The following is a 25222-nucleotide window of genomic DNA, read 5'->3' on the forward strand; positions in this document are numbered from 1 at the left end:
GTAGATCATTGTTCCCCCAACTTTTTAGAGACTAGCTTACCCAAGACTACCTACTGAAGGAAGAGCAGAGATGGAAGGCCAGAACCGCAGTGCTCTGTGCCAGGCACTGAAGACAACTTCATTGGGGATGAAGTTGCCCAAACTGAAAATGGGAGCTTATGCCTTGTGTTGTTGTCCCCGGAACCACCTGAAAAGAGGTACCGGAATGATCAAAACAATGGGAAACCTCTTTTGTGATGGAAAACTGGGACCTGTTTTTTTTGTTCAGTAAAAAGAATGTGAGAGAATAGGACTGCATTTTTTTTAAAGAGACTCTTCGAGAGGAAAGAACAATTTAAACTAAAGGAGATTGTGGAAAGGCAAACAGGTGGCTAAAAGTTGCCCAATGAAAAACTGAGGTTGGAAAGCCAAAGAAGTTTGCTAACAGTGAAAAGTGCATGGGGAATAATCTCATACATTTACTCAAAGGAATGAATGGAAACTATTCACCTGCTTAGGTGGGTGCTCTCAGGGAAATAAACCTGATTCCCCACACTGCTGGCTTCTGAGAATCCAGCTTGCTCCTATCTGCATAAACATGTGCACAGCTCCATCCTGAGTTCTGTTTCTTTGTCACCCGGGAGTGTGATTGGCTTTTTTATACAGTATAATGTTATGCAGAACGATATATATATATATGCCCATCGACACTTAAACCCTGCTCATTAAAGATTCCAGGTGTTGCTCAATTCAGAATACAGCCCCCATTAAGCACAGTTTGCTAACTGGGATGCATGATCAACCAAGGGCTCTATCTCCCCCTGCCCCATTTGCCTAGTCATTCTGTGGAAGGTGCATGAGCACCGTCTGAAGTGACCGGGTACTGAAGGAACCTAGTATGAGGAGGCTATAGTTAAAGCCTGCGATTTTTCAGTTTTATTTCTGTGGAATCTAATGACCTTTATGCTTTGCTGAGTCCTCTTCTGATATAAAGTTGCCCTCTTTATTAAATTAATGCTCTGCGTCGGTTAATATGCGCCCTTCTTCCAGGAAAAGGTGATGTCAGGTTGGCTATGTCTCCGGGGAGCAGTAATTCTCATGCTCCAATGGTAGCTGCCTGCAAAAAGGAACCCTGAAGGAGAGTTAAACTCTTTGGCCAATGATCCAAAAAAGCTGGACACTCAGGGACAGAAGACGCCCCTGCTCATAGGATTCATGGTGAACAAATCACCGGAGGGGGGGGGCTATTTGTGTTGGCATGGTATATGTGACATACCACTCTTGCCTCAGAAAGGGCCAGGCAGCAGGGAGGCTACAGTCTCAGGATTGTGAGGGGATTTGGGGGGCAGAATTGCTGGGGCACCAGCAGCAATATCTTTGGTTTGAAATATAGTTCCATGCCCATTCTGCTCAGAATGCTTGCCAAACCTCTCCATTCACCTGCCTTCTTCTCCTCACCTGTCGGGGAGCTATAGGTGGTCTCATCCTGGAGCTGGCTGCGTTGGGTCACCTGTGTGCTGCTGGCATCATCTTCTCCCGTCTCCGAGTCTGAAGCAAGAGAAAGGACAAGGTGAGAGGAGGACCTTGATCAACAGGTCAGTCCACACCTTCGCCTTGGGTGCTTGTACCCATCCATCAAAACTGTATGGCAGAGTCACAAACAGATCCTGCGCGACTCAGAAGTCCCAAGTAAGATCTTGAAAATTCAGCTCTCAGTAAAGGGGTGGCCGGATTGACTCCTTTATTGGTGTTATGAAGAGAAGGTACAATATAAAAAATGAATTGCATAAAATAATTACTCATTGTTGGAAATAATTGTCTATATTTTTGGTGATTCTTTTTTCATAAGTGTGTACTAAAGTATGGGGGCACAGAGGAAAAACATACAAAATGGTGTCAGATGTGCTGCTCCAGCAGAGATGCTCTTAAACCACCGTCAATGCTCAGCTCTAGAGAACCCTGGAGCAGGGCTCTGTTATGCTCACAGTTTTATTGTTGTAGCATTGGAAAAGCATTGAACAATATTTGTTTTAGGGTTGCATTTGTGGCATTCTAGGTCATTTTATACATTAGTATGGTTTTATTTTGGGCTAAGGCTTATCACGGATCATTTTGAATGCTCTGAATGTAATGAAAGACATGATGGCTGGTCACTAAATACAATGAAATGAATCTGATTCTAAGAAGCATTCTCTTTGTGGAGTTTCCATTTTCTTTAAGGGCTTCCCTAATTTGCAATATGCCCAACAGCAATGACCTGGAGTCTACCATATTCAGGGAAAGGCATCAAATGGCAAACTGTGTTGACTCAGCCATGTGCAGGAACATATGCAGATTATCCAGGGCCCTGCACAACCAGTGGCATCCTTGCAGTGCAGGTTTCAACTCACAATAATTTGCCACCCTCTCAGGATCTAGATACTCAGGGCAGCCATAGTGCCTAGAGGAAAACAAATACCAAAGCTGCAAGTAAGGAAGCCTGGAAGGCCCATTCCTTCTCCCTTGAAAAGAGCCCAAGGGAGGAGGTGATTTGTATCTCTGTGATTCTACCTCTGTGGAATTCCAGAACTTTGTCTGCTAGGTAAACAAGGGTCCTGAACATTGGAAGAGGCAAGTGGAATGGGGGGGGGGTGACCTCTCCCTTTCTTCTTGCATTTCCCTAGATGCAAATTACTGCCTCAGAAGCCACACTTTGCAAGGGAAAATGGGCTTTCATGGCAAAACTTCATATTATAGACATATTTTCTCTTTTAAAAAAATGAAAGTTAGGCTGCAATCTGGATCAGAAGACCTGTGGGTGGGAAAGAGATGCTTTCCCCCGGCAGCCATTTTTCTGCTTATAATTGCCTTTCCCTTCCCCCTGCTGCTTTCCTCTCCACAGGTAGAAAGATATGGGAGGGGGGCTGTATCTTCTTCCCTGCAGGTGGAAAGAGTAGTTTAATGGGAACTAATCTGAGTGGGAAAACACGCTGGTGGGAATACCTTAAGCCTTCCCAAGCCACCATTCCTTTACGCCCAATTACAGCCTCCTGAAATTGCTTTTTAAATATATATATATTTACATGCCACTATATATTAACATGTAGGTTATCATTCTGCCCCCCTTGGTTCAACAGCAACCTCAGAGAGATTCCATGGAAGAATGACAGATTGCTCCCAAGTACAGCCTGGATTGCACATCCCCAAAGAAGGACTGGATAAAAATATACATAAATTAGTAAGTCTTTGGAGTCAAATACTGAGAGCCCAGGAGTCTGCCCCTCTTGGGCATGGTGGCTCCTCCATAAAAAAAGGAAAGGAAAGGAAAGGAAAGGAAAGGAAAGGAAAGGAAAGGAGAGGAGAGGGAGAGAGGGAGAGAAGCTCATTTTTCTGGCAGCTGCAGCTCTCCATAGGAGCCTTTACCCCACAGCTAAGAAAACCACAGGGAGAGTTGTGAGTGACGCTTGACAGATCAGTGTGGCAGCAAATCGACTGGCAGGTTGAAGAAAGGCCAACAACACAGCCATGCCAGGTGAACGGAAGTCAAACAAAAAAATTGGGCCTTTGAGAGCCCTGCTCCTTTTGGGGAGAGGACTTGAAGTGCTGGTGTGTGTGTGTGAGATTTATTTTATTTTTATTTTAGCAGAATAATAGCTGGAAGGGAATGTGTCAAGCTGCTCCCACAACCGTACCTCCTCAAAGTCTGCTTTCGGTTAAAAAGAGAGAATGTTGGGGGCAGGAGGGGATCCATGTACAGCATTGCATGTCCATCTCCATGGGAAATTGAGTCAGCGCATAATAGCAAGATTCGCAGGGAGAGGCAGAGAGAACCTTCCGCCATGTACTAGTAGCACAGGGAAGGGCTGGCAGCAGCGTGGGAAGGGAAGATGCTCAGGCCAGTCATACAGAGAAGCAAAAGGATGCCCACCAAATTCTGCTAGAATAGGATGAGCCCCGCAAAGGAAGAGAGCAGCAGCAGCAGGATGAAGACGAGGCATGGAGAGAGCCAGGAGGGTAGGCTGGGAGGGGGTGTGGGATGAGACGCAGCTTGGGAAGAGAAAAGCATGAGGCAGCACAATTTCCTACCGTAACTTTGCTTTCTGCAGGAGCGGAAAACTTCGCTTCCATAGGGGCAGCAAGAAAGAGAGACACACGTCAACAAAGCGTTACCGCCCAAATCAGCCCAGGCCCTCAAATATTCCAACATGTGATAGAAGGGGGGATTTATAGCCTCTGGCCCATGAAACCCATTGGAATTTGGGAGAATGCAAGTGGACAAGAAGGCATACGGACATAACCTAAATGGCAGAAGGTGCCGCTCTGCCATTGAAACTCATAAGGACCTGCCTGGGGAGTGAAATCTAGCAGGAAACTAAATTAAAAACTTGGGCTGGGGTGGGTGGGGTTGCAACAGCCATTTCTCTAATAATCCCCACGTGTTTCAAGACCCGGGTTCAAAACGCCCAGCACCAGTAATACATCTTCTCCACTCCCCCAAGCCACGACCCTCTCATTTCCTTTCCCCCAAGCTGCAGCCTCCACCTATGTCACAGCAACTGAAGTGCCAGATGATGAAAGGAAACCTTGCTGGGTGGCAACAAAAGCCCCCTATTATGTGACTATGTAGAGCTTAACTTGCAGGATCAGATCAAGATCCACCTACTCCAGCATTTATGGTTCCCAAATGGTAGCTAACCACAAATCCCCCCCCTTCCACCACCCACCCCCAGCAAACTCACAATCAGGACATTAACTTGAGGGCCAACCTCTGTATTTTGTCCCTAGCATCTGGTAATAAAAGATACACTGCCTCTGAACAAGCACTTTTTATATTTAGTTATTATAGTTAATGGCAACAGATAGGCCTACCCTCTCTGAATTTATGGAATGCATCTTAAAGCCACCTAAGCTACGGACCGGCACTATGTACCATCCTAGGGAATTCTATATGGACATCATCTTGCCACCAATGGGTGGCATCAAGTTTCCAGCTTCAGAACAATGCAGGCGATTAAACCAACTTCAAACTATGGTTTAATATCCTGACTTATTCCAAAGCTGGTAACCATTGTTTCCTGGTTTGGACAAAATAGGAAACAATGCTTTAAGTAGCGAGCTTGTTTGCTCAAACATAAAGGGAGGGGCCAAGAGGCTGTGTGTGTGAGCAAGAGATAGGATTCAGCTGAGACAGGGTAATCCAAATGTCATAAATGTCATAAATGTGATTCTGCACAAAGCAATTCAACCTGTCTGAAATATCTGTCTTTTGGTCCTTCTTTATATAAAACACACACAACATGCCACCGTATCACAGTGCACAGCTTCCCTTTGGATCCCCGCTTTTGGCAATGTTGCCTCCTTATTCTGAAAAGGACAGGGCTTCTATCCCTTGTAGAGATCTGAGACAGGTCAACTTTGTGAAGGTGTAGTTTCTCCCATCATTGCAACCTTGTAGGAGAAACTATACATGTAAAATGTCACTTGTTAACGGAACAGAAACCTTTGCCTTTGTAGAATATGTACAGCTCCCAAGGTCTACAAACTGAGCTCTAACTTCTATCAGCTAAGCTCATCGCACCCCCGCAATCTACCTCCCAAAGTGGGTGCAGGAGGAGGTTGCTATGGACAGGCGTAGGGAATCTTTGGCTCACCAGATGCAGCTGAATTACAACTCCCATCAGCCCTAGGCCATTGATAACGGGAGCTGTACTTCAGCACATCTGTAGGGCCAAAGGTTCCCCACACCTGGAATAGGCTAGTCATACCCCCCTCAACCTCAGCTAGAGTCTTTTTCTATTTGCCTGTTCTCTCCCCCCCCCACCAGCCCCCAACATATCAGGAAAGCCTCTGGCAGGAAAGGGCAGAAGTAATACAACGCACCATGCGTGAAGCGCCCAAAACGCCGCGAGTGGCCACCTTTCTGCAAAGGAAAAAGAAAAGGAAAAAGCATTACCTCCGACTGAGATGGAGAGGGGGAGATAGTGGAAATATGGTGACGGGGCAGTGCTCACGAGATATAGTCATCAGTCACCACAGAGACCAGAACCCCAGCAGGAGGCCAGGGGAAAGGCTTCAGGGGAAAGGCCTTCCACCTACTTCTGAGCTTGCCACCAGGGCAAAACGTGTATCAGCCCCCTACTGCACCATCTACACAAAGCCTTGCAAGGCATAGGATCCACCAGAGCCAAGCACAATGGTCACACCTACACCATACAATTAGTGTGCATGGCTCCTGGGAACTGTAGTTTGATCAGGGTACTGGGAACTGTAGCACTCTGTGAGGTAGACTGCAGATTTCAGGAGTCTCCGGAGGAAGCAATGTACATTAAACATATGGCGTGGGTGCGACCCAAGGTCATGTGCTGCTGGCTCCACCGAAAGTCGGGAAAAGTCAGAAGGACAGGAGCCTGAGTGCTTGTGGTGATCCAGGCAGATAAGAAGAAAGAAGAGGCTGACTTTCTGCCTCTTTCCTGGGAGGAAATCCTCAGAGAAATTGCCCTCCACCCAAAGATAAGCGTCCACTGTTTAAATTCTCATCTTGCCGCCCTCTGGTGAGCCCTGGGCAGCTGGGAGTCTGCAACATTTGGTGAGTCCCCTCAGAAGAGGCACATCTAGCGCATTTCATCACAGATGAAGATCCAGTCCAGTTGCCCCAAATGCGCAGGCAACACACTGTAACAGGCTGAAGTGCTGCCTCTGGCAATGGCTTTCCCCTCTGCTCACTCTCTCGTCTCCGTCATGCTCTTCTAAGTGGTTCTGAGCAGCTATCAAGACTTATGGGATCCATGTGGGAAAACATTCCTGGCACATGCATCCAGCTACAACTGGCTTCCTAGGTGACAGGTTGCCCAAGAACAGGCCAATCATACTATCCATCAGGGAAGGACGGCTCTCTGAATTCAGGACCAGTGAAACAGATGCACTTGTGTATGTGTGTAAGTTGATACATGCGCGCGCACACACACAGAGCATCTGATGCACAGAGTCGCCCACCCCTCACTCCCAGATTTCCTGCTGTCCCATCTCCCAGAAAATTTGCTCTACCAGCTAGATTTCCACGATGCTAATAGTGAGGTGAAACACCTTGTGCAGCAATAAATGGAGGTGACAGGATCATTCTGTGATAAGTAAGAGATGTGGTGATGCAGGGTGCTGGCACAAGAGAGAGGGTGATGTACACACCCACCCCACCCAGTTTGGCCTTTTCTCTTTTGTACTGGACATCATTGAGGTGGGAGGTATCAGAGGCAGAAACTCCAGCCAGAAGAAACAAATGCTCCCAACAGCAACTGATCCAGGTGGATTTGTATTCCAGCCAAGCCAGCTTGCCCAAACAAGACTGGCGCTGGCGGGCAGCCCATGTGCCAGGCCAGAAAGATGTATGAATAGATTAGCTATGCTGTTGGTGGATAATTCCCCCATTAAGAAAACGGAAATGCAATAAAACGGCAGTAATGGATACCTGGCTGGCCTCCCCCCTGTCGGGCACATGGCAATGGGCAAGCCCTGGCTCCAGGATCACATACCCAGCAGCTTCCTACTGTGGCACGTTGGGCAAAGAGGCATCTGGGCAGGCAAAGTGCATCCCTGCTCCGTGGCCAATAGCACAAGCAGCTCAAAATTTAAGGTGGCCACCTTGCCGGACATCCTGCTCAATATGAGTTGCACTAGGATGGTAGGAAAAAGGGGAAATGGCATTTGGACAAAGAGGTAAGTACCAAGCAAGAATGGTGTTGCAGCTGGAGGCTGCCAGGAGGCAAATTCCTTCTTAGCAATGGGGATTTGTTGCCTTGGCAATGAATGGGGATACAATAGCCTTGACTAGGGTGTACGGCCCAACCGGACTCCAGCCTTCTTTACCAGCCAGGGTCCTTCTTTCTCTGCCGCTCTCCATTCTTAACTGCATATAGGAGGAGAGGGAGAGATGCTTTGGATGGTTGTGTGCTCCCCACTCCACCATGTGTGTCAGTCTGTTTCCTGCCTGCCTGGTTTGGGATGCAACAGCTCTCTGCTCTGCAGAGGTGAGAGACTGGCATCCCTGTCCTCAGGTCTAGAAAGCTCATCTCCCCTCAGGCTGCCAAGGCCGCAGGCCTCTGTAGAAACAGAGGAGGAAAGCCTTGAGCCATCTGATCAAAGATGAAGCATCCTGTTTCCAAGGATGCCCAGACAGATGCTTCTGGACAGCTACCAAGCAGGAAGAATGACAACCCCCGCCCCCACCCCCTTCCTTATTTCATCTGGTGCCCTTGCATCCCAGTCTCGCCCCTGCAGAGAGGGAAGCTGGTGGGGCATCCTGGCTGAAAGATCAGCGCTGGAGGGGTAGGGTGGGAAAGTGGTGGGGTACGTTATTACTGGAGCAAGCAGTAGTGGGGTGATGACATGCCCTAGCTATGCCTGCTGTGAATGACTCCCGTCCCCCTATTAGTTGAGCCGGGGAGCCTCCCCCCCCTCGATCATCCCTGCTTGGAGGCCCCCGAGTGACGTCCAGGCCACGAGGAGCTGCGCTCCTGCCAGGTGCTGACGCGCAGTGCCGGATCATGACGCAGAGGCGCTCAGCCTCCGTGGCCACCGGGCTTGGGGATGGAGAGTAAAAAGAGCCACGACCCCCAGGATCCATCGCCTCGGGCATCTTAGGGGAAGAAGAGGCACGGCTCTTCTAATCGCCCCCCATTCCATCCCGGGCATTTCTTAAAAGCCCCAGACAGCACCTTGCTCATCATCACCTCGAGCCCAGGGGCTTGGAAGGTGAGCGCAGAGGACCACCGATCTACAACCACCACCCTGGCGCGGCCAACCCCACCCCGGCAACAAGGTGGCACACATCCCGAGACCAGCGGCGGGGAATCCTACTCCGGGAAAGGGGCTCCGCGAGGGGTGCGCCTTCTCACTTTCCCCTCCGGCGCCCACAACGCCCTGATGATGCCTGCTGGGCACCCCGTTCCTCCCCTCCCCCGTCCCACGCCCGGACCCGTTACCTGGAGACGCTTCTTCACCCAGATCTTCTTCATGTCCGCCCCTCCGTCGCCCCCTGGGCGCCCTCCACCCCACCCCACCCCCCGGCGGTCAGCGCGATGCGGCGGGGCCGGGCTCGGAGCGCAGGGGCGGCCGGGGCAGAAGGAGCATCCCTCCGCGGGAAGCGGACGCCGGCCTCTCTCCGCTCCTTGCCTCGCCTGCGCTGGCAGAGCTGCCAGCCAGCCCGGAGCCTCGCCCGCCGCCCGCCCGCCCGAGACAATGACAGCGCAGGCGGGGAGGTGGTGGGGGGGGCTGGGAGGAAGGAGGGGCCGGAGGGAAGGAGGGAGGGGTTGGAGGGAGGAGCTGGGGGGGAGAGAAATGAGAGGGGTGGCCCCCCCACCCCGCAGAAGGGCTGCCTCCCCTCTAAGCCTGGCGGGGTGGGGAGCTTACCCCTCCCAGAGCCACCCTCGACAGCGCCCATCAATCCACGGTTGCCATGGAGGGCTTGGAGGTAGGCGAGGGTTTCTGCCCATCTTGGAAGATGGCGAGGTGGCCTCGTGGGAAGGATCGAGGCAGGGACGGGCGAAAGGGCGCCGCGGTGCAAAGCCAAGGCTCGGCATCGGGACGTGGGTCCCGTCTAGTGGGCATCGGCACTGCCCCGGTGCTACCCGGCTACATCCCAAGAGCGCCCTGAGGAACGCCCCTTGCAGAGGGAGGCGTCTCTCGACAGGAGTTTCCCACCGTACCTAAAGAGAACCTCCACGTTCAAAGGCAGCATACCCCAGTGAGGAAGTGGGGGGGGGCCAGGGCCAGGTAACAAGAAAGGCTGTTGCCTTGTTCCTGCCCTGCTTGAGAGCTTCCCACAGACATCCAGATAACCAGTGTTAAAAGCAGGATGCTGGACCAGATGCAGTTTTCCTCTGTTCTACAAGGCAGTCCTTGTTTCCTCCTGTCTGAAGTTGTGAGGTTCAACATCCCCTCTCTCCCTTCCCCACCCATGGATAAAATCTGCCAGTACACAGCGTGACATTCACATGCAAACACACTACACTGCCCACTACTCTGAGCAGGACTACGCTTCCCCATTTTGTGGGTGGGTGTAGTAAGAGTTTTGCTCTAGGTGCAGCACAGAACAACACAGAAAAAGCAAAACTCCTGCTCAATTTAGGTTAAGTGGGAAAGACCAGGAAGGTGTGTTTGTGTGCAATGCGCGTGCGTGCGCGGACACACACAATACTTATGGGTAGAAGGGCTAAAGCAGGTTGCGGGCAAGGGCTGCATTCCCTTGGTGGAGGGGTCATCAGTTGGAGCCCTCATGAGCCAGAGACAAAGGTGTTTGGGATTGTCTACTCCAGAATCAAGAAAACACCCTTTTCAATTTTCACAATGGCTACCTCAAATTAAAATGCCCAGTCCTGTGCAGATTTATGCAGAAGTAACCCCCACAAGGTTTGATACATAGAACAGAAGACTACAAATTTGTTTTTTGACATCTGGAAGGGGTAAGATAAACCTTCTTTGCTCCAAGGTATGCAACAAGGGGAGAAAGCAAGTACATTTATCAAATAAAATACTGACCCTTTAACAATCCAGGAAAGATAAGAAGGAAATGAATAGGAAGACTGCATCTGTGATGGAGTGGAAGAGTTACAGTTTCAGAAGACATGGGGTGGGGAGCACATAAAATGGGGCTGGGGGCTGTACACAGCCCCTTGCCTTTAGTTTGTCATCGTGTGGGTTAGAGGCTAACTATCAGATGGCAGCTAATATAAGGCTACCAGCTTCACAAACAATGCCTCCTCTCACTGCCTCCTGCTCAAAATTTCCACACCTTGAATCCCCACTTTCAGTCAATTGTACTCCTCATATCCACTAAACCATTCATTTCTAGCAATCCCTCCAAACAGAAATGGTGAACCAAACATAGTGGGCCAAGATCCCACTATAGAGGGTACTTCGTGCAACCTCTTCGGGGGCCCAGCAGAACCACACAGAACTCTGCCGACACTCCTGGCCCTCTTTCCAGCGATAGGCTTTACCAACACAGCCGCTCAGCTCAAGCAGTGCAAAGAAGGTCAAATCAGGACACTCTAACTCCAGCATAAGATGCATAAACTTCGGGAGAAATGGGAGCACTTCAGGATTGTTACAGAAGGATCACCATGCTGACTCAGACTACTTCATGCTGGTTCACCTTGGTCAGCATTTTGCCTTGTGCAATGACAGACTCCAGATGAGAAGTTTATAAGCTTACAAGCAGTACAGAATGGCAATACCCAACCTGTGAGCTCCCCTGAATGAGGATCTCTGGTTGTCATGCCTTGTGCTGAATCAGACCATTCGTCAATCTAGCTTGGAATTGCTTGCATGGGCTAACAGTCGCTCTCCAAGGTTTCTTTCCTAGCTGCCCCTGGAGATGCTGAACCTGTGATCTGTCTGTGCAAGGCATGGATCACTGAGCTATGGGTCATCCCAAAGTGGTTAAACAATCAATCCTCCTTCCCATGGAAATCTGGGGATTGTGGGAGTGTGTGTGTGTGGGGGGTGTTCCTTATCACTCAGCACTCTTAAAAGATTACAGTTCATAGGATTCTTTGGGAGGGAACCATGGATGTTTGCAGTGGTATATTAATGCTTTTAAATGAATGGTGTAAATGTGGCCAGTGTGTCCACTCTAGCTTATCTAACAACTATCAACTCTCTTATAAGTATACTCAAGTGTCACCCTTCATCTCATTCTCCCTCGGTTGTCCCTCTAGCCTACCAACCAACTTACTTTTCCCTCAAATGACTCTCTCTTTCTCTCAACATTTCAAAAACAGCAAAGATTCCTGCATCTGATGAAGTGGACAATGGTCTACAAGAAGCCTACAAAAGTTACTGTAGTCTTTAAGATGCCTCAAGTCTCTTTGTTGTTTGCACTAGTGAAGGCAAGGTAATGTGGATAGACCACTTTCACCCTCAAATGTATTCTTTACACACAACTAATGTGTACCCTCAGTTACATATTTAGCATGTTGCAAGTCTGTGAAAGGTTGCTTCCAAAAATGGATCCGCTTAGATGTATTTGCTTTAAAGAGAGGCGGTGGTGATGTGCATATTCTTCCTCCTCCCCATTTTATCTTCACAACAACCCTGTGAGTTAGGCTTCATGGCTGAGTGGGAATTTGAACCCTGGTCTCCCTGGTCCTTGTCCAGCACTCTAACCACTATACCACACTGGGTCTCATAAGCCCGAGGGCAGGAGGTGGCCTTACTAAGACATTCTGGGAGCTTCATATAAATAAATATTCTTGTAGATTTGCTGGACCAAAGGAGGCCATAATTAGATGTGGGGGGTTGAAATTGCATGGAGCGAGTGGCAGTCTGCATGAAACAATATGCCTGCTGCACATAGTCAAACAACATGGTTCCTATCATCAGTAAAAAAATAAAAAATAGTGTGAATTGGATACTAGCAGATAAAGAAAAGGAACATTAGTTTGAAATGGATCAAACGGTGCACACTTAAGGTGGAAATTCTACTTGAAAATATAAACAAGGCCTCACTCTGTGGGATATGAGAATCTGAGGGCTGACTGCGTCATTTCACACAGGGGGGTAAACATATCTTCCTCGTTTCAGATACTTTTGTGCAGACAGACAGCGACAGCTTCAAGCTTTTGATAAGCTGATTGTGCAGTCCTCACAGGGAATGTAAAGGAATTTGTACTTTCCAAAAGAAAAGAAGGAATAGTTATTTTACATCAGTCCAGAGTCTGGACACATGGGATCCCTATCTGAAAGTGTCATGTTGGCAAGATATAAGATAGGCCAAGATCTAGCTAAAAACATACTTTCTGGGCCTTTCTAGCACCAGAAAAAGAGAGGACAGAGCTCCTGCACCTTTAATAGTTGCACTGAAGAGGGAATTTCAGCTCTGCAAACACCAAATGAGTGGAACTGCATCACAAAAAATAGAGAAAGGAGGGGCAGATTTGCATACATTTTGCATATGCTCATTTATAGAGAGAGATGCAAAGCTAGGAAAAAATACCGTACTATAATTTAAATGGATATGCATTTCTTTAAAAATATTTCATGGAAGAACGCAGGAGACAATTCGTATAAAACGTGCATTTCTGAAGCTAGAAATGGGAATAAGCAGAGGTGGGGAAAACCAATGGATGCATAGGCTCCCCAGGGTCCAATTTATAACTGGTCCATTAAGAATGGATCCACTCCGAGGTCTGAAAGTGACCCTTTTTAAAAGAGGTCATTTATGAGCTGATGAAGCCTCTAAATCCAAGTGCGTTCCCAGTGGTGTCTGCTCTATTAGGGCAGATGGGGCACCACCAACCTCAGTCTGCTCTCAGCCAGCCCCAACCTGCTTGTCTCCTTACCTACAGCCAGACCAGGGGGTGGGGGCACTGCCTGCCAGCTTCCTTCTCATTAGGCTCAAGGCATATACAGATTAGCAGCTTAAAACACAGCAGTTGGTTCCCCCTTCCCACCCTTTGCGTTCGAAGTAGCATTTTTAAATTGCTGTACACATCATGACCTGGTTTATTTCTCCATCTGCCCCCACCCCTACCACGCACCCAAATTATTATTCAATGAAGCTGTCATCTGCACAATGACAGCAGATGCCCGGGCCAATTTTGGTTTATTGAAAATAAAAAGAACTGCAAAAAACGGGGGGCACACACTCACACAAACCTAGCAAGTGGATTGATACCCAACTCAAGTTCATTCCAAACTAAAGGAAACCAGGAAATGCCGGGGCAGTAATGCTCACCGATCTTCTAGTTAGGCTAGGTTGCGGGTGATTTTTCTTTTCTGGGAAGCTAAATTTGCAGTTGCTGCTGCCTTTTAAAGATAACAGTAAATGTCTCAGAAATCTCCATGTTGGGTTGCTTTTGGGCCAGTGTCTTGATGCTAGAAGCATTCTTAAGGAGCAATGGGGGTGGAAGGAGATAGCATAACATACAGTGGAATCCCTACGGACTTGTTAAAAAGAAAACATCCGCAAAACTAATCCTTTTCCCACTCATTGTTTTTTCCCAACTGTGGGCGGTTAGTGTACTGGAGAAGGCGAAAGCAACGGTGCAGGCTGAAAAGCTTTTAGGGGACCATTTGCATAAGACATTTTTATATGTTCACAAGAGAAATGTGGGCTGGATGAAACTACTGTCAAGAGAATGCTCAGTGGGGCTGAAGACGCAACACTTTCAGACTAATTGGAAAGGGGATAAAGCCAAATGATCAATGTTTGTCTAGACCCCATTAGTTCCTCTCTGTGCTACTCCTTGCTCACAGACGTCAATATGGGTGCAGTGTCAGATCCAAGCAACCCTCATTTGCCCTGTTTTGTACTACCCAGTCTTTCACAGAGGAAGGCAGGAGCACCTACTAACACCTCTCTTCTCAGAGCCCCCCCCATGCTCCCCCCATTACACATTGACTTGCTGGACTCATTTACCCTGAAAACACCTTCCTGGTACTGGTTTTTGAAGCAGAGCATGAGCTTCAGAAACTGAACACAACAGTTTCCCAATTGTAAGAGTTTACTGGCTATAAATAGTTTCTCATTTTATTTTCATTTTATCGCTTTTCTTCTTGCAGGTTATGCAACATCACAAATTCGACAAAAGAACCCCTCCCACAATAATAACCACAATGCAGCACCAAATGGAGCAATGTTATATAGCACACCAAAGAAAAAAGAAAGATTCCAGGTTATCCAGTAAAGAGAAGCCACAGAAAATCAGAAACTAAACCAGCCAGAAGATTTTATATGCTGTAGCACGTAACCAGAAATAGTTTTGAAAACTGAAAGAGGTTGGAATGAAATATTTTCAGAATAAGTCTGGTTGAATTTATAGAATAGCAGCAGCACATCCGGACACATTTGCTACCCAGTTGCGGAGGCTCGTGAGCAAAGAAATAAGCGCACTGGCATTTTGTGGGTTAACAAGTACAACAAAATGGTGCAGCCTGGAGATTTTCCTGTTTGGCATTCTAGCCATTCCATTTCTCATCTCCCCAGTTCTGTTCCTCCCTCAATGCTCAGTCAGCATTCCAGCACCATTCCAGCATTCCTGGATTAGAATAGCTCAGCAACAGTTACCTGTGCTCTGGTAACCTCATATTTAGATGGCTGCAATACATTCCATGCACGGTTACCTGCAGCTAGTGTGGAAGGTGGCTGCCACTTTTGTGAGTGGTCCTGTGCAAATTCCACTGGTTTGCCAATATGCTACTGGGACCAGTTCAAGGTTGTTGTCACTCACTTACAAATCCCTGAATGACTTTGGTCCCAAACACTTAAAAACTATTAGCTGCAGCCTGCAGAGGAAGCCCTCTTCATGATCCCATCACCAAGCATAGCGCATGAGGTAGTGATGTGGGGAAGGGCTTTATCTGTGGTGGCGCCCCATCAATGGCACTCCTTACCCCTAGAATAGGAGTGGGCAGATGCCAGGCTTTCTGGAACCACTTTGGGTTTTTTAATCAAACCCCAGGATCTATGGGTGCAAAAGCTGTAACAGTTAATATCAGATTATTTGGAGCCTGAGTCATTTAGGGCTTTCAACACCAACATTAGCACCTTGAAGCGGGCCTGGAAATGAACCGGCAACCAATGCAGCTGTTTTAAAACACAGCATCTGGAAGGAACCCCAGACAGCAGCTGCTGCACTGTGGACCAACTCAAGTTTCTGAGTTGTCTTCAAGGGCAGCCCCAAGTACATGGGCAGGATTCTTTGGAGAAAGTCATGTGCTTTAAATGTAGAGTGTGTATGTAGCCAGAGCTTAACCTTCAGTGACCTGAGGAGAGCTGAACCCTACAGAATAGAAAGTAGGCCAACGTACTGTACATGGACTACATTTTTATTCTTCAGCTATGATGATGGAATTATCACGAGTCACGGCTATTGTGAATGTGGTCACTTTGCATAACTTAAGCTTTACATAGATTGTACTTTTTGTATTTTATTACCCCGCTGATTGTGGTGTTCACAAGACACCTCCCCCACCCCCCGTCTATACCCGTAGATATTTTATACAGCTGTCAAACGTGGGCTCCGATCCATGAAGGCTGGTGCCATAATAAACCTGTTAGTCACAAAAACCTTTGTTCAATTCTTAAGGGGGGGGGAACATCCCTCAGTCTCCTGAAACAGTCAAAATAGTGACAACGATTTACCAGGGACTTGAAAACAGAGATTGCTCTTGATAAATAAGAACAGTTGGAACATTTGCTGTATATTTCACACATTCGTGCACAGGATGCAGATATTCATTTCCTCCACCCTTCCACATTTTGGGGAACATGGTTTTTTCATCTAAAAAAGGAAACAGCTGACATTTTCTAAGCTGACAGGAATTTTAAAAGGGCCTAATGCAGAGAGTACTAGTGTCAGGGAGAACACTCCCTTCACCAGGATTTCCTTTGATATCATCATCATGGCAAGAACCCCAGACTGGCTGTGGCCTCTCCCACCTTGTACCCAGGCCTGCACCTTGCGGAAAAAGATCCGACCAGGGTGCTGACTATGACATCACCAGCTTTATTTGTGCCTAGGAAGCCTTGAGGGGAGAAGGGAGCAACCAAACTGCAACCTGACCCCCCTTGTTTAGCTCTCTGGGTGTCTGTCCACAAGGCTAAGTTGCTTAAGATAGGCTGTGTCATTCACAGCACAGCCTCTTCTCCTCCCTGCAGTGCCATGACCTTCAAGGGACACGGGCCTGGCCTGGCATTTTCCCAGCCGCAGTTTAACAATAACATGGAAGGGGAGCTGCAGCAAGCGCCTGACTTTATTGTTTTAACTCTTTTTAAATTGTTTGCTTTTCAGTTGTTTGTTTTATTCTATATTTTAACTGAGGAAGCTTTAATAGCCCCAATGGCTTTGCTATTGTGCATTTTAATTATGTATTGAGTTTATAGCTGTAAACCACTTAGAAGCCATTTTGGAATATAAGCAGTATATAAGTCAATAAATGACATAACAACAACAATCATTAAGGGAGAGTCTCTTTGAGTCCCAAGCCTCACGTGTAGCAAAGTGTCTGCATACTTCCTATCTGCACTTAAAGACTATATATAAATAATGCCTAGTGTACATTTACCAAATGTGTACCTACAATGAACAGTGTGCCTTGAAATGTACCTCCTGCTCCAATCACAGCCTATGGTGTTAAGGTCTGAATGCCGCTTTGAAAATGCAAAAATGGTTATGTTATTATGAAAAGGTACCCAAAATTCCTCAGCATGCAGCGCATGCAGCATCCCCAGAACCGCCTAGGTACTTGCTCATGCCACTTGCTTGCTGCTTCATTCATGGTTTGCGTAATGTAAAAGAAAGTGTACATATCTGCATCTGTCAAACACTGAAGCGTAGGAGTGAGCCAGAGTCCCAGAAAGGCATAAGCTCCATGCATAACACATGTATATGCGCAAGCTGAACAAAAGGTGAAAGCCATTAGCACAGTAGAAGTACAAAAAATACCGGGAGGCACCAGATTTCGTTCAACAGACAAGCCTATAAGAAACAGCCTGCTGTCCTGCTGCTTTTACAAGAACCAGGGTGATGGAGTGTGCCAACTAATGCTCACCTCTCTGTGTGTTTTTTCTGGCAGAGCTCCTGAGCTTTTAACACAGGGGTGGGAACTTGAAGCCCTCCAGCTGTTGTTGGGACTCCCCATCCCTGCTTTAGCAGCTGCAGGTAGGTGAAAATTCAGCTAGTAAAAGCTCAGCCCATTCAGGTAAAAACTTTTACGTGCTGGTTTACTGGCTGTCATGCAGCAGTTAAAAAATCACAAGGGGTGGGGAAATTGGACAGCCCTGATACCAGCATGTATCATTTACTAATGATCCCCAGCCACAAACACCTGCACAAGAGGCAACCTTAAAATGAACCATAATTTTAATGTGAATGAGCAGCATGCTGGTACATGATGCTCAGAAGTTCCCATGGCGCTATTTTCCTACTCCAGCTGCTGCCACACCATGAATGAAACAAGTCACAATATGGCTCATCACATCGTCCAAACCTGGGCTCATGGTTTGTTTCTCCCAAACAAACAACTGTCAGTAAGTGAAGAACAAACCTTGGTTACCACCTATGGTTTGTTTGGAGAGAAACAAACCATGAGCCTGGGTTCAGATAACACAAAAAAGCAGACTCTGGCCTGTTTCATTCATGGCTTTGCAGCAGTAACAGCAGGGAAGGAGCTCCGTGGGAGCTTCTGAACAGTATGCACCATCATGCTCCTTATTCCCATAAAACCATAGTTTGTTTTAGACTATGGTTTAATATAATATGCAAACCAGTCACAAAACACTAGAAGCAGAAGATTAGCCACAGTGCACATAAGACTACACATTCTAAACAAGTTGTCTTTCAACACACTAAAGACCAATACATCTCACAGGGTGGCCAGGTGAAAGAATGGGCAAGATTTCCCCAGCATTAATTACTGTGCAGAAGAGTGAATTTCAGTGAGATTTTTATGCACAAATGTGCAGGCAGCTTGTCCTCTTTGCTGTGTGCCCAGCCTACATCTATTATGGCCTATATCTATTATTCCATAACCAAGACCAATTTCATCAGCTGCAAGCCTGCAACTTACAAAACAGTTCAAGCTACCAGAGGCCACACACACAAAGTTCTGAATGGCTTTTAAAGGCTTTTTAAAAATTCATTAATTTTGAATGTGAAGCTAAGTGCTCTCACTCAATCAAACCAGCAGGAGCGCCGATTGCTGTCTGAGCATACTCAGCCAGCCTCTGCCACAAACTACTGCCATGGGGTTTGTGTTGGGGCCAATTTATACATTTGATTTCGGCATAATCAAATGGTAAATCTTTTTTCTCTCTCTTTTTCCAGGAACATACAGGGTGCAAGTGGAGAAATCACATGTTTAATAACTCACTACCTCCTGCTAAAATACTTCAATTTTTTCCACATTGCGAAGGAAAATACTGGAGAGAAGTGTTCAGCCTATAGCCTGCTTCCCAAACAAACAAACATATTTTCTGTGTGCAGAGCCATTTTTTTCCTTTTCTTTGTTAGGGAGCATTTAACTATCCAGGCCATTTTCTACGCTGAGTGTGCTCGATGCAGTTTAACCACCACAGAAATGCCCTCCATTTCGCATATTGTGTTAGTGTCAGGGTTTCTGGGAGAGAGGAGGAGATGACAGAGGAGACGGAGAGCGAGTGGGAGGAGGGGCAGAAGGATGAGGAAGAAGATGACGGAATTCTGAGGGAATCCACGAGTCTGAGCAGCGAGTCAGAGGATTCTCAAAAGGGGGTTACCTTAATCAAGCAAAAGGGAGGAGAAGGGAGAAGCGGAGAGGAGCCCAGTGGAAGGCAGACGCAGCAAGAGGCGTCTCAGCCGGAACGGAGAAAAGGGGGTGGAGTCGTCAGCCTCTCGGAGGGAGCAGGATTAGGAGAGAACAGAGAAAGGGGGTTGGAGCAAGGTGTTCAGCCGGAAAGGGTGGAGAGCAGAACAAGGGGTGGTGTAGCGGTCGAAAGAAAGGTCAGCAGCAACGTACGCGCGCCAAGTTCAAACGTAGAGGCGCGCGGAAGTGGAGAGAGCTCAGGGGAGGAGCCCGGCCCTAAAGCCAGAAGGAGGGGGGAAGAGGCGGCAGAGGATTCAGCCTCAGGCGAGTCACGGAGAGAGGGAACCCAGGGGGGCAGGAAGACCCTGCGGAAAAGAAAGGAGAGGAAGAGGTGGTCTAGAGCCAGGCTATTAAGTTGGTGTGGAAGAGGGGAGGAGTCAGAGGGGACTTCAGCGGTCTAACGTGACAGACGTACGGCCACGATGCTGAACTGTACGAGAAACAGAAATCTTCAATAAACTTTTCCTGTAAATAAACTGCAACGGAGTGAGGTCTCTCGTGAGCTGGGACCCGTCCTGGGTGGCCGTGACAGTAAGTCCCCTCTCAGAAAGCAAAAAATTTTTTTTTGCGAAGCTCACGAACGGGAGCAGCCATGAGCGCTGAGGAGCAGCTGGTTGCACTGCGGGATCAGGTTACCGCTCTCACGTCGGCAGTCATTGCTTCGCAGAAGAAGAATGACGACTTGGAGAAGACGTGCCAGGATTTGCAGGCAAGGTGGGAACACGCGGACAGGGCGGGGGCCCCAGGTTCCAGAGCGGAGGGCATTGCGCTTGGACGGAGGGGGGGTGCCCTGGTTCCGCATTTTAATGGCAACTTGCAAGACTATCCCAATTTCAGAGCGGACGTCGTATATGCACTGCATTTACTCCGTCACGATTTTAAAGATGAGGAGGAGAAAGTGGGGTTCATTGTTTCGCACCTGCATGGGGAGGCCAGGGCTTGGCTACGCAATCTGTGGCGCGAAGATGGACCGGCCCGTCGCAATTCAACTGCGTTCATCAAAGCGATGGATTCTTGTTTTCAATCCTCTGTGGATGTGGACATTGCGCGCCGTCAAATGCACGGGCTGAGGCAGGGGAAAGCGACTGTGCGCCAATACCACTCTAAATTTTTTGCATTGCTCACCGCCTTAGATTGGCCAAAGGACAGTAAGCCGGTCAGAGATCTTTTTTGGGAGGGATTGAGCCCCCCCATCAAGGATGAGATCGCTAGGGGGGACAGACCCCAGACCCTAGAAGACGTGGTGCAACGGGCTTTAGCTATTGGAATTCGACATGAGGGACGTCCGTGGCACGAGGAGGACGGGTCCCAAGCGCGTGCGCAAGCGAGGACTCTCCCTTTTGTGCACAGGGATTTCAGCCGTGCGCACCCCTCGCCAATGGGGAAGGACAGCGAGGAGCCAATGGAGATTGGTGGTGCTAGGGCTCAGAAGCCATCCCAGTGCCCTGTCCCTGGTGCAGCCAAAGCGAAGCCTCCTAGAGGAACCAGGAAGTGTTACATCTGTGACAGTGCGCACCATATGGCGAAAGAGTGCCCCCAGAGGCTCCAGAAGCACACTGCAGCACTGGCAACTGTAACAGCAGAGGTGCAACCAGGGGAGCAGCTTCAGGGAAACGACAGTGCCTGGCTGGAAGCAGAGCTACTGGGGCTCAGCCAGGCGGATCTGTAGACAAGCCCCCAGCATCACTGCAGAGCGTGGACCCTTTGCCTCCCAGACCGGCAGTTCTGCTCACAGCAACACTCCAGTTGCCTGATGGGAGACTCCTCGAGGTTCCAATAACGATCGATTCGGGAAGCAACGCCGACTTCGTGGGACTGCAGTTCGTTAAGCAGCACAACATGGCGCTCCTGCCTGCAACGACGCCTCTAAACGTGGTCACGGTAGACGGCAGGAAGTTGCTGGGGGGGCAAGTGGTGCAGCAAACCCCTCCCATGATGATGCAGATTGGCAACCATCGAGAACTTATTAGTTTCAATGTCACCCACTTATCGGACACACCCATCGTGTTAGGCATGGGTTGGCTGGAGAGGCACAGTCCCGCGGTTGCGTGGTACCAGCGGCAGATCACCTTTTGTTCATCGTATTGTGCTCAGCATTGCTTTCAGACCGATCAGGGAGGAGAAGCCGAGCAGCAGTTGCATCTGGGTATGGTGCAAACAGTGCCTCACAAGTACCAGGACTTCTTGGAGGTTTTCTGTGAGAAGGAAGCTGACAAGTTGCCGCCTCACAGACCTTATGACTGCGCGATTGATTTAGTGCCAGGGGCGCAACTGCCTGCTGCCAAGCTGTACTCCATGTCGGAAGACGAGATGCAAGAGCTTCGGGAGTTCATAGACCATAACCTCAAGCGAGGTTTCATCCAGGAATCTAAAGCAGCGGGTGGCAGCCCTGTGTTCTTTGTAAAGAAGAAAAACACGCCCCAAAAAAGGCTTATAGTGGATTACAGGTTCATAAACAGCTTGACTAAGCCCAAAGCTTTCCCCATGCCCAAGATTGACGACCTTTTAGCGACCGTCAGGAGGGGCAAGATTTTCACCAAGCTGGACCTACGTGGAGCTTACAATCTCATCCGCATCCGGAAAGGAGATGAGTGGAAGACCGCCATGTTCACCCCTCTGGGCACATACGAATACAGAGTCATGCCTTTCGGTCTCCAAAATGGCAGCCACGTTTTTCAAGCATTTATGCACCACGTGCTAGCAGGTCTCCTCTACAAGAAGTGTGTCTGCTTTCTCGACGATATCCTGATTTTCTCGGAATCGTCGGAGGATCACGATAAGGACGTGAGGGAGGTCCTGCAGAGGCTGAAGGACCACAGGCTGTACGCCAAGTTGGAAAAATGCCAGTTTGATGTCAGAGAGGTTGATTTCCTTGGCTACAAGTTGTCCGACGAGGGACTGGCCATGGACAGGGCTAAGGTTCAAGCGCTATTGGACTGGAAAAGCCCTCGAAATCGGAAAGAGGTCCAGAGGTTCATCGGCTTTGCCAATTTTTACCGCAAGTTTATTAAAGGTTTTGCGAACGCGACGGCGGCTATCACTGACACCCTCAGTTCCAAGAAGAAGAAGTTCGTCTGGACCGAACAAGCGGAGCGGTCCTTCCGGACGCTTAAAGGTCTTTTCGCCTCCGAAGAGCAGCTGCTCCACGTGAATCCCGGCAGACCCATGCGGGTAGAGACCGATGCGTCAGACAGAGCGGTTGGGGCCGTTCTTTTGCAAGAGGATTCGCAAGGCAACTGGAGACCGGGTGCGTTCTACTCCCGGAAGCTCAGCAAGACGGAGCGCAATTATACCATATGGGACAGGGAGTTGTTGGCCATTCATGCAGCTTTCAAAGCGTGGCGACACTTCTTAATAGGAGCCAAGCACACGGTGCAAGTCCGCACGGATCACAAGAACTTAGAGTATTGGCGGACGGCTAAGTTACAGACCCAGCGACACATGCGCTGGGCGGAGTTCTTTGCGGATTTCGACTTCAAAATAGAATACATCCCAGGAGACTCCAATGTTATTGCAGACGCGCTGTCCCGAAAGCCGCAATACTTGGAGGAAGCAGCTTCAATCGCAGCAAAGCACATTTTCGCACCGCAGGCGTGGACGTGCGCTACCATCGCAGTCGACCTGGACGCGGTGCGACGCGCGTTGCAAAGGGATCAGTTTGCACAGTCCAAGATGGAGGAGCTACGCGGAGGGTCGCGAGACAACGATGAGTTCCAATTGCAAGATGGACTTTTGACTCGTAAGGGTGCCCTTTACGTGCCCACCGACGATCTTCGAGCCAAGGTTCTGCAACAATTGCATGACGCCCCTAGTGCAGGCCATTTCGGCAAAGAGAAGACGATGGAGTTGGTGGCTAGAGACTTTTGGTGGCCCCAGATGAGAGGAGAGGTGGCGGACTACGTCGCCAGGTGTGATATCTGCCAGAGGTCCAAACCAGTGCACCAGAAGCAGGCGGGATTGCTAGAACCGCTGGAGACACCGCAGCAACCGTGGGAGAGGGTAGCGTTGGACTTTGTTACGGACCTGCCCAGCTCCAGAGGTAAGACGGCGGTGTTAGTGGTGGTGGACTTGTTCACCAAGATGGCGCATTTCATCCCTTGTGCCAAGGTGGCGACGGCAGAACAGACCGCAAAGCTCTTCATCGATCACGTCTTCAGAGTGCATGGACTTCCGCAGTCCGTCTTGTCCGACAGGGGGCGCCAGTTTGTTTCCACTTTCTGGCGAAAGCTTCTGGGCATCTTGCACGTCAAAATCAACCTGACATCGGCGAGACATCCACAAACCAACGGTCAAGCGGAGAGGGTCAACGCGATCATGCAGCAGTACCTGCGGTGCTACGCCAACCAGCGACCTGCGGCGTGGGTGGACTATCTGCCGATGGCTGAATTCGCCTACAACAACACGAAACACGCATCCACCGGGGTGACGCCTTTCTTCGCGAACAATGGCCGTCATCCCAGAACCTTCCCGAGATTTGCGGCACCAGGAGGGGGGGGGCCTCAAGATGCCGACCAGTTTGCAGCGGAGTTGCAAGAGGTGCACGAGGAGCTGCGGAGACATTTGGAGCTGGCAAAACAGGCGTATAAGGTGCAGGCCGATAAGCACAGGAGGGCGGGAGAGGACATCCAGATTGGGGACTGGGTGTGGTTAGCAGCCCACGCGATGCCGGCCAGGTCATTGGCCAAGAAGAAGTTAGGACACAGGCAGCTAGGGCCATATCAAGTTGAGGCTAAGATCAATCCGGTGGCTTTTCGTCTAGCCCTTCCGGAGGGTTCCAGGGTGCACCCGGTCTTTCATAGGTCGGTGCTCACTCCCTACAAAACCCCACACAGGTTTCAAGAGTCAGGAGCACTCCCAGAGCCACGTAGGAGGGCGCCTGAGGGGGGGGAATCGCCAAGACCAGAACCTCTTAACGAGGTCACAGAGATACTGGACTCGAGATGGGGGGAGGAGGGAGTTGAATATTTTCTAGCCAGGGAAGGCACTCCGGCCTCTGCCAATAGCTGGGTGCCGGGTTACGCGTTGGACGAACCCCTGTTGAAGGAGGAGTTCCATGCACTTTTTCCGCACAAGCCCATGCCCGAGGAGTATTTTGATGATTGGCTTTTCACGCCCACTTTGTCAGACAGCACGTTCGAGGGTTTCTCCTCACCCGAGGGCCATACGCCCGAAACAAGCCCGACCAGGGATCCGAGACTGGGGGGGGAGGAGACAGGCCCTTGTTGGTGGGTGGATCAGCCAAGGGAGGCATGGAGTCAGAGATGGATGGTAGGTCCTTGGCAGGCAGCGCCAGGAGAAGCAGTGATGGAGGAAGAGACTGTGAGGTCTGTGGGTGGGGAACCCGAGTTCGAACACACATATACGGAGATGACAGAGGAGAACGTTGAAGTGGACAACTTGTATCCTGAACCGACCCCGGAAGAACCACGTTTTCCTCAACCTGCACCCGGCGAGCGGGAGGGGGGAAGGGGGGGCTTCGAGGGGGGGATGGATGTCAGGGTTTCTGGGAGAGAGGAGGAGATGACAGAGGAGACGGAGAGCGAGTGGGAGGAGGGGCAGAAGGATGAGGAAGAAGATGACGGAATTCTGAGGGAATCCACGAGTCTGAGCAGCGAGTCAGAGGATTCTCAAAAGGGGGTTACCTTAATCAAGCAAAAGGGAGGAGAAGGGAGAAGCGGAGAGGAGCCCAGTGGAAGACAGACGCAGCAAGAGGCGTCTCAGCCGGAACGGAGAAAAGGGGGTGGAGTCGTCAGCCTCTCGGAGGGAGCAGGATTAGGAGAGAACAGAGAAAGGGGGTTGGAGCAAGGTGTTCAGCCGGAAAGGGTGGAGAGCAGAACAAGGGGTGGTGTAGCGGTCGAAAGAAAGGTCAGCAGCAACGTACGCGCGCCAAGTTCAAACGTAGAGGCGCGCGGAAGTGGAGAGAGCT

General features: G+C 49.4%; 1 protein-coding gene and 1 long non-coding RNA gene across 8 annotated transcripts in view; one reads left to right on the plus strand and one right to left on the minus strand.

Moving 5' to 3' along the window:
* Window positions 1-25222, minus strand: part of SPEG (striated muscle enriched protein kinase) — a 110222-nt gene that overhangs the window by 66816 nt on the left and 18184 nt on the right. For 4 of the 7 annotated variants that reach the window (XM_081883781.1, XM_081883782.1, XM_081883787.1 and 1 more), the window contains exon 2: window positions 1438-1527. In XM_081883781.1, the coding sequence (XP_081739907.1) occupies window positions 1438-1527 (90 nt within the window). Of the gene's footprint in view, window positions 1-1437; window positions 1528-4044; window positions 5812-5838; window positions 5879-8933; window positions 9122-25222 lie in introns of those variants that run through there. The other 3 variants (XM_081883784.1, XM_081883785.1, XM_081883783.1) reach the window with 3 other exon arrangements.
* Window positions 6636-16719, plus strand: LOC309354292. Its single transcript, XR_014162191.1, has 3 exons — window positions 6636-8703; window positions 11733-11845; window positions 14515-16719. It is a non-coding gene; the product is annotated as an uncharacterized lncRNA (long non-coding RNA).

This window comes from Podarcis melisellensis (assembly GCF_964234715.1).
Source record: "Podarcis melisellensis genome assembly, chromosome: 1".
Classification (NCBI taxonomy): domain Eukaryota; kingdom Metazoa; phylum Chordata; class Lepidosauria; order Squamata; family Lacertidae; genus Podarcis; species Podarcis melisellensis.